This window comes from Theropithecus gelada, chromosome 12, assembly GCF_003255815.1.
Source record: "Theropithecus gelada isolate Dixy chromosome 12, Tgel_1.0, whole genome shotgun sequence".
NCBI lineage: Eukaryota > Metazoa > Chordata > Mammalia > Primates > Cercopithecidae > Theropithecus > Theropithecus gelada.
In genome coordinates, this window is record NC_037680.1 from 114,056,360 (window position 1) to 114,069,793 (window position 13,434).

The 13,434-nt window shown below is 53.6% G+C and overlaps 1 protein-coding gene and 1 long non-coding RNA gene across 2 annotated transcripts in view; one reads left to right on the plus strand and one right to left on the minus strand.

Moving 5' to 3' along the window:
- Positions 1 to 13,434, plus strand: part of MLPH (melanophilin) — a 37,963-nt gene that overhangs the window by 18,856 nt on the left and 5,673 nt on the right. The window contains exons 7-10 of the mRNA XM_025403969.1: positions 5,504 to 5,587; positions 11,148 to 11,333; positions 11,587 to 11,742; positions 13,349 to 13,428. Of these exons, the coding sequence (XP_025259754.1) occupies positions 5,504 to 5,587; positions 11,148 to 11,333; positions 11,587 to 11,742; positions 13,349 to 13,428 (506 nt within the window). The remainder of the gene's footprint in view (positions 1 to 5,503; positions 5,588 to 11,147; positions 11,334 to 11,586; positions 11,743 to 13,348; positions 13,429 to 13,434) is intronic.
- On the minus strand, positions 1,241 to 2,055 carry LOC112636137. The gene is made up of 3 exons (XR_003122134.1): positions 1,813 to 2,055; positions 1,397 to 1,448; positions 1,241 to 1,344 (listed from the first exon to the last, which is right to left on the minus strand). It is a non-coding gene; the product is annotated as an uncharacterized LOC112636137 (long non-coding RNA).

Consider the following 13,434-nt stretch of genomic DNA (forward strand, 5'->3'; position numbering starts at 1 on the left):
AGGGAGGCAGATGGTGCATGGCTGGGGTTCTCAAGAGGCAGGCGAGGTGGGCAAGGCACACAGAAGCTGCTCTGCAGGGTCCAGGGCTTCTCCAGTGCCCGAGCCCTTCAGTGCACAGGAGTACCTGAGATGGAGCATCACCCAACTCTTCAGCCACAGGGCTGCAGATTCCTCTCCCAAGGCTTTGGCCTACACTGTGGCAGTCACTAGACCAGCACTGGCTCAGGAGTGGGCAGCAAGGAGAAGTGTGCAGTGGGCCCCGGGCTTTTCTGAGCTCTCATTCAGCAGGAAATCTGTCCCGTGGCTGTTCGCACAGGGCCAAACCTTCGCGTGCATGATAGGTGGGGGGCTCCTCCAACCTCCTGTCACTTTGCTTCTGCACCCAGAGAAATGATCTGCCGCAAACGGGCACCAGAATTTCAAAAAGAGCCTTTCCTAGCATGGCAATATGGGGAATCGCAGGGGTTTGGGTTCTAAAATTGGGCTAGTGTCCACGGGGCAGAAGTGCGCAGTTTCTGAATTCAGCATCTCTCCGGAGTCAGTGCCCTCGGCTGACTTTTTACTGTAGTGTCATCTGGAAGCTTCCTCAACCCTGGGTGGAAGTTTCTCCGGCACCAACTTCCTTGAGGGCCCGCTTAGTCTCTGAAAGAAGCACCCTTGACCCTGAGCATAGCCGGGCATGAAAGGCCCTGAGAAGGCCTGCATGGAGACTACTTATGGCCGCTTCACCCACTGGCCCCACAGTTCCTGAGGCATAGAACTCCTTTGATGTAACAGCAAGCAAGGCTCTGATGCAAGGAAGTGTCCTTTCACTCAGATCAGGGAGTGACTGGCTTGGGCCCTGCAGTTTCTGTGTCCCAAGAGGACTTGGAAGCTGCAGGTGTGCTGAGCCCTGGCAGGGACTCAGAGCAGACCTGGTGCTGCAACATTCATGCCTCCACCACCTGCATTCGCAGATCTAGTTCTGAAACATGGAATACGCACAAGTCGGGCAGAGCAACTTCATTACTCACAGACAGGCAGCGAGGTCCCCCAGGCTCAGGGAAGCTGCAGGGAGGGTAGAGTCTCGGCTGCAAGTGTCCTGTGTCATGCGGCAGCTGGGGGACCCCAGAAAGCATTCCTCTCTGAGTCTTATACCCTGGGAAACTGGGATCACTGGGCCAAAGGATATCCAGTTCTAGAGCTCTAGACAGTCCAGACAGTTCTTCCTTGTATCAGAAAGTGGCTTTCTTGGCACATTCTACAGTTATTCTGAAAAAAGGGGAAGAGCCGACTCAGCCAAGTCCATCCAGGGACCTGTGGCTGCAGGGGACAGTGGAGGACCAGGGTGGCCAGGATAGAGACCTCTTGGGTGAGGCCAGGATAGAGACCTCCCTGGTGTGGCCAGGATAGAGACCTCCCCAGGGTGGCCAGGATAGAGACCTCTTGGGTGAGGCCAGGATAGAGACCTCTTGGGTGTGGCCAGGATAGAGACCTCCCCAGTGTGGCCAGGATAGAGACCTCCCCAGTGTGGCCAGGATAGAGACCTCCCCGGTGTGGCCAGGATAGAGATCTCTTGGGTGAGGCCAGGATAGAGATCTCTTGGGTGTGGCCAGGATAGAGACCACTTGGGTGTGGCCAGGATAGAGACCTCCCCAGTGTGGCCAGGATAGAGACCTCCCCAGTGTGGCCAGGATAGAGACCTCCCCATTGTGGCCAGGATAGAGACCACTTGGGTGTGGCAAGGATAGAGACCTCTTGGGTGTGGCCAGGATAGAGACCTCCCCAGTGTGGCCAGGATAGAGACCTCCCCAGTGTGGCCAGGATAGAGACCTCCCAGGCTGGCCAGGTAGAGGCCCATGGCAGATCCTTGGCTGGCTGAGCATCTCCTAGCTTCCTAGTCTGAAGACAATGGGATGAAGAGGAGAATCAAGTTGTCTATTTTCAGTAAACCTTTAGTTTAGCAACTTTAGTAGCATTTAGTAAAATACGTATCATGGTATCCAGCCCTGCAGAAATCAATTATCTTTTATACCTGCTTGGAATTATTCTCTAGTTCATGTTTGTATATCCTGCCTCTGGAATTGTTTCTCTTTATTTATTCCTATGAACTTGTATTTACTCTGTCAACCCTAAATAATGAGATTCAGAAAATATAAATAAGTATTAGTATATCGAGTTTATCAGAACAAAAGCTTGAGAGTGTCCACCCGGAAACACAGACTCCAAACAAAGAGGGCCCCAAGTGGACTAGTGAAGGTTCTACTTCTGTAGAAATGTTAGCAGGATCACATCCTTGCGGAGGAACAGTGACCTGGGGGGCCCTTATCTCCAATCCTGTTTGGTCTTAATTATTTATAGGAGGGAAAAAAAAAGGTAGAAGTTTCAGCTATGAAACATGTCCTCTCAAGACTCAGAATTTAAAGTTCCAACAGCTTTGTTTCAATTACGTAATGTCACAACCTCAACGAATATTTCACTTAGATTGTTTCCCATGCATCTTTATATGGAGGAAATTAAGCAACAGAAAGAAGCTCCAAACGTAGCAGCGATCCTGTACTTCAGAGAAAAAAACCCAGACAGACTCTTAGAGGGCGTTTGTGAAGTGACTGCCATGGGACCCCAGGAGGAAGCCCTCTCAATCTGCCCATCAACCCCAAGACTCCCAGTCATGCCCTCAGAGCCTGAGCGTTCTCAGGAATCGTATTTTATCACGGCTCCTCTGAGGAGTCAGGCAGCTGTGCGTTGCCTGCCTTTGCATTTGTATTTACAGCCACAGCTTTCCAGATGAGGGGTAATCAGAAAAGACTCCCTGTAGATATTGCTCAAGCCCAGACAAGGCCCAAGATGGCATAAACATGTGGTAGGAAGGAAGCTTCCAGGGGGCTGAGATGGGAGACGGGAGAGGACACCACCCTGGCACGTACCCTCCGCCCCCTCACTCCCGAGGGCTGGCCGCGGGGCCATTCGTGCGTGCTCAGGCTACAGACACGAACAGTTTCCCATAAAAGTGTCACCAGTGACACATTTTGTTGGTTTGTTTTAATCCCTAGCCAGTGTCTGTATTGCATTTGTAAACTTTAAACTTTGGTATTGTTGCGAATTGAAAGCACAAGGGGTTCATACCTAGTATTCCATCCGTATGTATCTAAGTAAAGTGATAATCCTGACAACTGGTGCCCATGCAGGGTCAGACACTCAGGTCTGAGTGATGCTACTCCCCCCAGAGCAGTTGCTACTCTTGGAGAAATTTAATTTTTTAAAAAACCCGAAATCTTTTCATTACCCAGAAAATCTCTCCATAAGGGTAGCAGAGAAAGAAGACAGTTTTATTCTTGAACAAGCATCAAACCAGCGTATGGCACATGCCCCAGGCAATCCGCTGAGAGATTGCAAAGACAGGAAGGGCTCTCAGCCCTTATGCAGCCCGGCAGGCCCAGCCCATTCTACACAGTTCTCAGCACAAACCATTACCAGTCCTCACCAGTGGGAGGACCTGATGGCGCCTTTGATCGCAGTGTACATCCTCGCTCTAGCATCATAACCGGAGACCACTGTGTTGGCTTTAACCAGAAGAAAAGCAACCTTCTCACACATCTTTAAGATGGGAGCTAGTTTTGCAAACTGAAGCAAGGTGCCCACCCACGTTAGCCTCTTTGCCCTCTCTTGGGGAGTGGGAGCTAGGGTTATCTCCAGGGATGTTCCCATTTCAAAAACACAGTTCCCAGGTGGAGTTTTGAGACTGCAGAGAGGCTTTTTAGCCATTTTAAAGCTTTAAATTTATTTGGAATAAGCAGAGAAAGAAGCTCTGAAAGACAAGGGGGCAGTGGGAAGTCTCTTCTCTGTTTTCTTTCTTTTTTTTTTTTTTTTGTCAGAGTCTTGCTCTTGACGCCCAGGCTGGAGTGCAAAAGCATGATTTCAGCTCACTGCAACCTCCACCTCCCAGGTTCAAGCGATTCTCCTGCCTCAGCCTCCCAAGTAGCTGGGATTACAGGCACCCGCCACCACGCCTGGCTAATTTTTGTGTTTTAGTGGAGACGGGGTTTCGCCATGTTGGCCAGGCTGATCTCAAACTCCTGACCTCATGATCTGCCCCCGCCCCCCTCAGCCTCCCAAAGTGCTGGGATTACAGGCATGAGCCACCACAGCCGGCCTCTTCTCTATTTTCAGCAGGCAGAGTGAGCGCCTGATTTTTCCAGTGTGTTTGCATTTGCCCCCACACCACTCGGGCACTCAGGAGTCGCCCAGGAGCTGCTGCATCTGCATGTCTGAAAGGGGCCCGGCGCTCCCGAAGCCGGGGTTGCATCATACTCATTGTGTCCATGCTGGTCACCTCCTCAGTGTGGGAGCCTGGACACAGCCAGGGCCTTGTCAGAAAGCAGCGTGCACTCACTCTGAGCTCACTTCCCACTCTTCCCTGCTGGCCTCTCCCTGGCTCCCTGCCGCCGCCACCCACCTGTAGCTCCTGCCCACTTCCCGCAACCCCGACCTCCTCCATCCTGCTTCCAGTTTCTCCCCGTGTGCATTTTCCCCTCTCTTCCACTCTGGATGTGACATTTCCCAGTGATGGTGGCAGGCACTGGCTGGGGAGCTGTTACCCTCTCCTGAGTCCGCATGTGTGCCAAGCCCACTGCTTCCGGGAGACAGAGGCTGTGTGCCCAGGGCTGTCTCCCCAGGGTATTGATCTCTGCTTCTGCAGATGCTCAACAGGACCAGAGGGTGACTCAGTTACTAGTGGCCACTCAAGGCGTGGGCCGAGGTCTAACCGAAATGCTGGTGTTGACATTTCTCAGCCAATCATGTCCTTCGGGGAGATTTGCCCACTCAAAGCCCTTGGTGCTGTGATGATTCAACTAATTACCAACCAAACAATACAAAAGCATCTTAACACTCCACAGCACCACATCCCTCTTTTAAAGCCAGGTGAGCTGTCAATGAGATAATGGCAGGAAAGATGCATCTGCTGAGCGAGGAAAAAAACTAGAAAATTGATTTCTCATGTCTCAGTCTGGGAGCTAATAGACTTTGGGTGACTCAAGAGTCTGGTGACTCAAGGGATGAGGAAGTCGTACCTCTGGTCCCTTTACGTTGTCACCTGAAGTGCCTTGCCTCCTAGCCTACTAGTGACCCAAGGCTCTTGCTAGTTTGATCACTGTAGCGTAATTAACTGATATCTTCCTGTGCTGCTCAGTACCAGCAGTGACAGTGGCTGTCCACAGTAATGACAACATCACAACCTTCCAGATTCAGCTCCTTGTCCTGCTGGACTCGGCTCCTCTCCTGCCACTTTCACTGTCCTACTCTCCGCTCTTGGTTCTGCTCTAACATTTTGCTTGGTGTTCTAGAACTCGTGGTGTCAGAAATGGGTTTCACAGTTAACCTTCCCAGGCCATGTCATGGGTGGTGGCCTTAGCTCTCCTTCTACTTCTTGGGAATTTGGTGCTTCTGAGGTGGTGGGTGCCAGTGTCTTGCTGGTGGGAGTGCGCTGGGTCCTCTGCCCACTGTTTCTCTCCTTCTGCTACAGATCTTTGAGCTGAATAAGCGTATTTCAGCTGTGGAACGCCTGCTGACCTACCTGGAGAACACAGTTTTGCCTCCCTTGGCCAAGGTAACACCAGGGGCTGGGCAAGGAGAAAGGGCCCCCACAGCTCCTTAAAGGAGGCTGAGGTGTGACATGGGCTTTTGGGAGAAGAGTTTTTTGAGATTTTGCTGTTTGTAAGCTTAAGTTCTGTGTGCAGTTCTCAGAGAGTCAGGAGGTTCCCACCACGTAGCCTGAGTGAAGTCGTCTGTCCCATCCAGGCCTGCCACCACCCCTCATGCCCAGAGCTTGAATGAGAGAGAACTTGGAGGGCACACAGGTGTAACAGCCTTCCCAGGGGACATAACTGGAGATGAGAGGAAACTTTCTTGGCCCTACAGCCTCTGAGATCTAGGCACCAAAGCAGGGTGGAGTCTCCTTCCGCACCATGTTTGTGAATGTATCATCAGCACAGCTTAGTCTGCTATATGCTGCTATAACAAAATACCACAGACTGGGTAATTTATAATTAGCAGAAATGTATTTGGCTCATGGTTCTGGAGACTGGGAAGTCTAGGATCGGGAGTGGCATCTGGTGAGGGCCTTGTTGCTGTGTCACCACATGGCACATGGTGACAGAGGGCAGGAGAGACAGAAAGCAAGATGGAACTGAACTTGCTTTTACAACAACCACCCTGGAATGAATAACAAATTCATTCTTTCAATAATGATATTAATCCATTCATGAAGGCAGAGTCCTCATGACCTAATCACCTCTTGAAGGTCCCACCTCTCAATACTATTGCACCAGGGATTGAGTTCCCAACACATGAACTTTAGGGGACACATTCAAACCACAGCAACACACCAAGACAACCTGATGGGGAGTAAGTAAAACAAACCATGGCCTGCCGCAGGAGTGTGCGTGCATATGTGTGTGTGTGTGTGTGTGTGTGTGTGTGTGTGCTTTTGTGGCTGAGAGACAGGCAGACAGACAGCTGGGGGTGCAGAGGGAGTGGGGGACCCAGTCCTCCATTCTAGCTGAGTCACAGCCACACATCTAGCACCTGGGCACCGAGATAAGGAGATTCAGAAAATATGATTAAGTATTGAGTTTCTTTGACCACAAAGTTTAAGGATAGCCTTCTGGGCCACACAGACTCCAAAAGAAAGGGGTCAGCACTCCAAAGAGGAGAATTTAAAGTTTCACTTATAGAGGCAGAAACAGAGAAGTTTCTCAGTGTTGCAGCATTTTCCATACAAGGCCCGTAATTGCATTGTAGCAATTCAATAGGTTACAGCTTACTAATTCAGGGAAGACTGCTTTAACACTCCATGAGTAGGGGTAATGATCTTTAGAGAAGTCTCATCTCTGGCACCACTCTGTCTTTCCTAATCGTCTACAGGGAAAAGCAGAAACTGAAGCTGCATGCCACTTGACTCAGGCCACATAGCCACATCGCTCTCAAGGCTCCCAATCATTTGAAGTTCCCGCAGTTTTAAGTTTGAATGATTTACCACAGGACACTCCTGTAGCACCCTAGGTTTGCAGCTGCTCATTTTTGTTGGGGCCAGGACTCCGGAGAAACAGATTTGGGTGAAGCTCAGGCTGAGGACATGAGACCAAGCGGGAAGCAGAGCACACAGGCCCCAAGTTAGACCCCAAGGGCCATGCCTGCACAGGCTCTGACCCCAGCCAGAGCGGAGGGAGATTCAGGCCCAGCCCACATGCCATGTGTCCAGCAGGGACCATAGCTGCCTTTATCTGTAAGGGGATGGGTTACTGTGGTCTATGCTTTAGAGGTGGCTAGGGCTAGACTGACCATGTGCCATCATTTCATTTAATCCTGCAGTACCCCTGCAAGGTAGACATTTCTTTCCCTCATTTATAGATGAAGAAACTGAGGCCCAGGCTTTCGTGAGTGAGACTCAGCCCATCACTGGCCGGAGAGCACCAGCTGAAAGCACAGGGAGGTTGGGGAGAGCGTTGCTTCCCGCGGGATGCCTCTAGAAGGGCCCTCGCCTGCACTGGAGTCAGAGTGGCCCCAACACAAGCTCCAGAGCCCCATCGGACCCCATGGTCCATATCGAGCCATTCAGCCCCCAGGCCGCCCCCAGCCCCCTGCTATACACTGACCCAGGTTCCACTCGGGCCTCAGCTCTGCCTCTCAGGTAGACACTGGAGATCTGTCACTAACCTCCTTTACCCCTTCCCTGCCCAACTCCTTCCCCACCCTGCTGACCCCTCGGCAGCACTTGGGACCCGCCATCTGATAGCCTGCCTGGCCCTAACTCCAGCCCACCCAGAAACGAGTTACCCTTGCAGAGGGAAAGGGCGGCCACCATTGCCGTGGCTCTTGCTGGTAGCTCCCGGCTTTGGCCTTTTGCTCATACAAATCTCAGCCCAGGGACTAGTAAGTCAGAAGTAACAGACTCCACATGGGACCTGCACTGCCCACACACTCCCCGCGAGGGGACGCTGCTTGCAGGAATGGCCCTCTGGGCCATCAAGGAGCTGGACCTGAGAGGCAGCCAAGCCCTCCACCTTGAGGGGGCTGGATCTAGGGTGGCCAGTGTCCTGTTAGGGGCTCTCAGGGCTTGCACCTGGAAATTCCTGGCAAACAAGGATGAGTTAGTCGCCCTGGCTGTGTCCCATCATGCTGGTTCAGGTCCCTGTCACACACGTATGTTGTCATGTGTTTTCCATACATACCTGTGTATACGTGTGCATGTGTTGTGTGTGTAGGTTTGTGTGTGTGTGTGTGTGTGTGCGTGTGTGTGAGTTTATTTACTGGCTTACAAAGTGAAGACAATCCCTGCCTCTCCCAGGCATCCACCAGCTTCCACCCCCATTCCCTATCGCTCTGCTGCGTCCTGCCTGATGGGTGCTGGGCTTCCGTTTCTCACGGGGATTCTGCAGTTGCTCAGCCCCGTGCACTCTGGGACGAAGTCCAGCTCATATCAGACCCAGTGGCGTTTACAGGCTGAATGTCACTCCCGATCTTTCCACCGAGGGCCTCTGTGATGTGGGGGCTTTGTCAGGAAAGTGGAGCCTCACGGAAAAGCATCCCGGCTGAAACATACAGCTTATTCATTGACTGAATCTAATTATCCCCTTGGTGTTCGTCTGTGAGACCCCAGGCAGCCAGCCCTGTCGATCTGTCTCAATAGGCTTCGTCCAAATAGAAAATTAGATGATCGTGCGTAATATCCTCAGCTTGATGGGTGAGGGAGGGATCGATGCCACCCAGGGGCACCGTGGGCTGTGAGCAACTTCCTGGTAGAGGCGCCTGCCCTCCCTCCCTCCCAGTCCTCCAGTGTCAGTGGAGGTGATGGCTCCCAAAGGAAGGGACGAAGGGCGGCACTAAAATTCCCCAGGTGGCATCTCTGGGCGGCCGTCACTCCGCTCCCAGTGCCGGCCCCTGAAGGTGGGAAGGTGGCCATGAACAAAGTCAACAAAAACGCTGGCCTCGTGGGGTTTGCATTCCATTCAGGGGAGGCAGGAAACACGCAACTGCAGGAACATCAAGTTTCCCCCAGAAGGGCGGGGCCTGCGTCTGCTGAAGGGAACTCAGCATAGACAGGTCACAGGGAAAAGGCCAACGACGTGTTACCGTGCACATGAACACGGGGGTCCCGTGAACGTGGGACTGGAAGCAGGGACAGATGACTGAGGTTTACACCCAAGGCGACAGGACGGATGGGGCTTGGGGCTTCCTGAGGGGTTGCAGTGGTGACAAGGTCATGGGAGGGGGAGGGGAGGAAGGGCTTCTGGTTATGGAGGTAAAAATCTCTCAGGTAACCAGGAGCTGCCCTCGAAGAATCGGCAGCAGCCTGTGCTGGCGGCGTCTCCGTCTGACGTGTCAGTGTCAGCCATCAGTGTCATTTTAAGATCGCTGGAGGGGGTCTCAGAGAAAGCCCGTCTGTCTGGTGTTCAGCTCACCCCTATAGCTTTCCTCCACAGACAAAATCCACCTCCCACCCCACACACACACACACACAAAGACAGGTTTTCTGAGCGATCCCATCTGCAACTTCTCTGAATAAACAGCTGGAAATACGTCCCAGAAGTCTATTCTGGGGTGGTGTATTTTGGTTTCCTTCACCAACCAACAAGTGGAACACAGGTCAGGAGGTGGAGGAAGGTAGAGAAAAATAAGTCAAGGCAGAAAGTCTTTGGGGTGAGGGTGGCATTTCAACCAGGACAGTCAGGGTGCCCCACTGAGCGTGAGATTTGTCCAAAGAGCTGGCAGAGGTGCCGCTGTGTGGCTATCTAAGATCAAGTGTTGCAGCCCCTCCTAAGGTCCCAAGGAAGGAGCCGCTGCGGGAGACAGCCTGGCTGAGGCGGGCAAGGCAGGGGCAGGCGGGGGAGCAGAGGCTGGAGCTGGACGTAGTGGCAGAGTCAGACAGAATGGAGCCTCCCAGGCCATGGTCCAGGCTCTGCTTTTTACTGTGGAAGGGATGGGGAGGCTTGAGCAGAAGATAGCTGGCTGAGGGCACAGGGGTTGCTCTGGCCGTCCTCCTGAGAACAGGTTGTGGAGGTGGGAGTGAGACAGCAGGGCCGGCTGGGAGAAGGCGGTGGTCGAACCAGATCGCAGCAAAGGTGGTGCGAGGCAGACCGATCCTGGGGGCCTCGTGAAGGCAAAGCCAACAGGAATGGATATTTGGGACGAGAGAAAAAGAGGAGTCAGGATGTCTGCAAGGTTCTTGGCCTAAGCAAGGTTCTTGGCCTAAGCAAGCTTTAAAGAGTGGAGCTGCCTCAGCCAAAATGAGCGACGCTTTAAATCTCATCACCTACCTTAGCACAGTGTTAGCTGTAAGAGGCAATTGGGATAATTTTGTGTTTTTATCACATAACTCTGTTACCTTCTGAGAGCTGGCGCCTAAAACTCCTCAGGAAAGGCCAGCGTCCACAACAGACAAAGCCTGCCCGTAACCTCCCTGCCTCCTGCCCACAGACAAGGTGGCCAGTGGGACTTTATATAGATTATTGAACTGAGTTGGTATGAGAACTTGCAGGTTAGATACTGCTATCACTACCATTTTAAAGCTGAGGGAACTGTGATGCAGAGGGGTTGAGTGACCTGCCGAAGGGCACACAGCCTGACGGGAAGCCACAAGGGAACTCGCAGTCCAGTGGCCGGTTTTATGTGATCAGGAGCTGTGTGCCACAGAGGAGTGTCCCACAGCAGTTGCTAAATGAATCCTTGGTCAGAGCGTGGGAAGAGTCCAGCCCCTGGAGATGGACCCGACCAAGGCTGTCTGTGTATTTCCCTGAGAGAGAGTGGGCAGAGATCTGTGAGTCCACACCCCTCTCTCCCCATCCCTAGAGTGAGGACATCAGCCTGGAATAAACAAGAGGCACCCTTAAATGGAAGGGATGAGAAGGGAAAAAAACAGTGGGTCTTAGATAGCCAGGAGTGGTGGCCAGCTTTCCCTGGGAGCCCCCAGCCCTGCAGAGCCTGCTTCTGGGGTCTGGGACTGGGCCCCAGTGGGGCACGTTGGACAAGCCGGCATGGAGAAGGGAGGCAGCTGAGCTCAGCAGAAACCCTAGGTGTGCTGGCCCCAGGCCCATCTCCCAGAGCCAGCCCTGGAGCTCCACGGCTCCAGATGACTAGCCGAATCCAAGCCCATTGGCCTGTTCTGTCAGGGTCTAGGTGCTGGAGTGCGCACGGAGGCTGATGTAGAGGAGGAAACCCTGAGGAAGAAGCTGGAGGAGCTGACCAGCAACGTCAGTGACCAGGGGACCTCGTCCGAGGAGGAGGAGGCCAAGGATGAAAAGGCAGAGCCTGACAGGGGCAAATCAGTTGGGGCTGTCCCCCAGGCTGACCCAGAGGTGAGACTACCCCCCAGGGGTCTCAGCAGGACCCTGCAGAGGTAGGGGCAGGGATGGACAGTCCCAGCTGGCCACTGCCCTCCCCAGGGAGGTAGCCACCCACAGGGGCACACCAAGGGCCCTTGATGGGTTCTGCAGCTGTGAAACCAGCTCCCAGGATTCAGAGGAGAGCAACGTCATGGCGAGTCCCCATCTGGGTGAGACCCCGCACTCCCTCCTGCTGCCGGTCAGCTTCCGTCCTTCTCTTTCATAGGTGAGCATGGCTGCCCATCAAACCAACAGACAGGAAAAGAGCTCCCAGGGCCCTGGGGACCCCGTCCAGCACAGCAGGACCACAGATGAGGAGCTGTCGGAGCTGGAGGACAGAGTGGCAGTGACGGCCTCAGAAGTCCAGCAGGCAGAGAGCGAGGTAGTCTGGAAGGCACAGGGGAGCACTGGGTTCCGCAAACACAGATGGTGACCACACCCGAGCATTGAACATCTGACAGCTCTAACCGTCTGACAGCTCACACCGAGCCCTCCCCATTGGCCCAGCATGCACAGCTCTGAAGGCCAAGCATGAACCTGGGGGTTTCTGTGGGACTCACCTGGCTCAGCACCCATTCACTGAGCCCTCCACCCCTTCCCTTTTTCCTGTTCAACTTGGTGAGGTACAGGCAGGGTTTCCACCAAGAAAAAGGTGATGAACACACAATCCCTGACCCAGGATGGGGGCCTAGAAGCAGGCCTGGAATTTAGGACAGCCCCAGACCTCAGCACTGGACTCTATCCCGAGGGCCATCTGTGAGTCTGAGTTGTGGCTGCAGAGCTTGAATCTGGGTCTGGAACCTATCAATAGTGCACAAAAGTCAAAGGGCAGAGCCAAAGCATTCAGGCCTCCCAGGGACAGCCGAGGAGACTTGGGCACTGCTCTGTCCTACCTGGAGACCTACAGAGAGGAGAAGTTCTGCCCTTCAGACTGTGGGGACAGCCAGCCCCCATGACCCGCCTCCACTTCCCTTCTCATCAGCAGGTGTCTGTCACTCCCTGAGGACAAACAGCATGTCCCCTAGAGCTGTTCAAGGGGAGCAAGTCAGGCTCTGGACTTTCCCTTCATGTTTTCCTTCTTGCTTTGCAAATAAATGTAGCCCACATTGTGTAGGTCACGGAAGATCCAGCTGCGAATGTCTTAGACCAAGCCCCTGCCTTCCTGGAGCTTGTGTTTTTAGTGGAAGGAGATAAACAGCAAACAAACAAACAAGATCCTTTGGGTTCATGAAAGGTGTGATTAAGACAGTCAGTGAAGATGAGCCCCTAGAGTGCTCGGGGCGGGGCGATTTAGATAAGGTGGTCAGGAGGGATACTAGGAAAATAAGCCAACCTGGCAAATCCAGGGGACAGGAGTCCGGGTGGAGGCAGCAGCGTGTGCCAAAGCCCTGGGGTGGTGGTGAGCTTGGTGTGTGCAGGGATTAGCCATGAAACCCTGAGACCGGGTCAGAGTGATGAAGGGAGAGTGTGAGGAGGGTGGACGGCAAAGGCCCCTGGGGGCCACTGGAAGGATCTGAATAGGGGGTGATGGGGCCTGGTTCTAATTTCCAGAAGCTGCCCCCGGCTGCTGTGGGAGGAGGGGCCTAGGGAGGGAGGAGTGGAAGGGGGGCTGGGCAAGGATGATGCCAGTGGGGGTGGCCGACTGCTAGGTGAAGAGTAGCCACTACTGTCCTTGCCAGTCACGGCCCCTCCTCCAGTCCCTCATGGGAGCCAGACTCCCTGAGACTCCAGAAAACGCCCCCCATCCTGCCTTCCTCCTGCCTGGGTGACTCACAAGGAACACCCCCTTCTCACCAACCATGGAAGACAAACGCCAAGGGGACCACCAAGACGGGCATGTGGCTGGGACGCCAATCTTAAGGGAAAACACAAGTAAAATTGGCTCCAGGAGTGAGCTGGGGGCAGCTGCTCTTCCTGTCTATGACTTTGAGGCGGGACCTCGAGCGTCTGTCTGAGGGGCCGTCTGTCTGTCTGCTGTCGTCTCGCAGGTTTCAGACATCGAATCCAGGATTGCAGCCCTGAGGGCCGCGGGGCTCACGGTGAAGCCTTCGGGAAAGCCTCGAAGGAAGTCAAA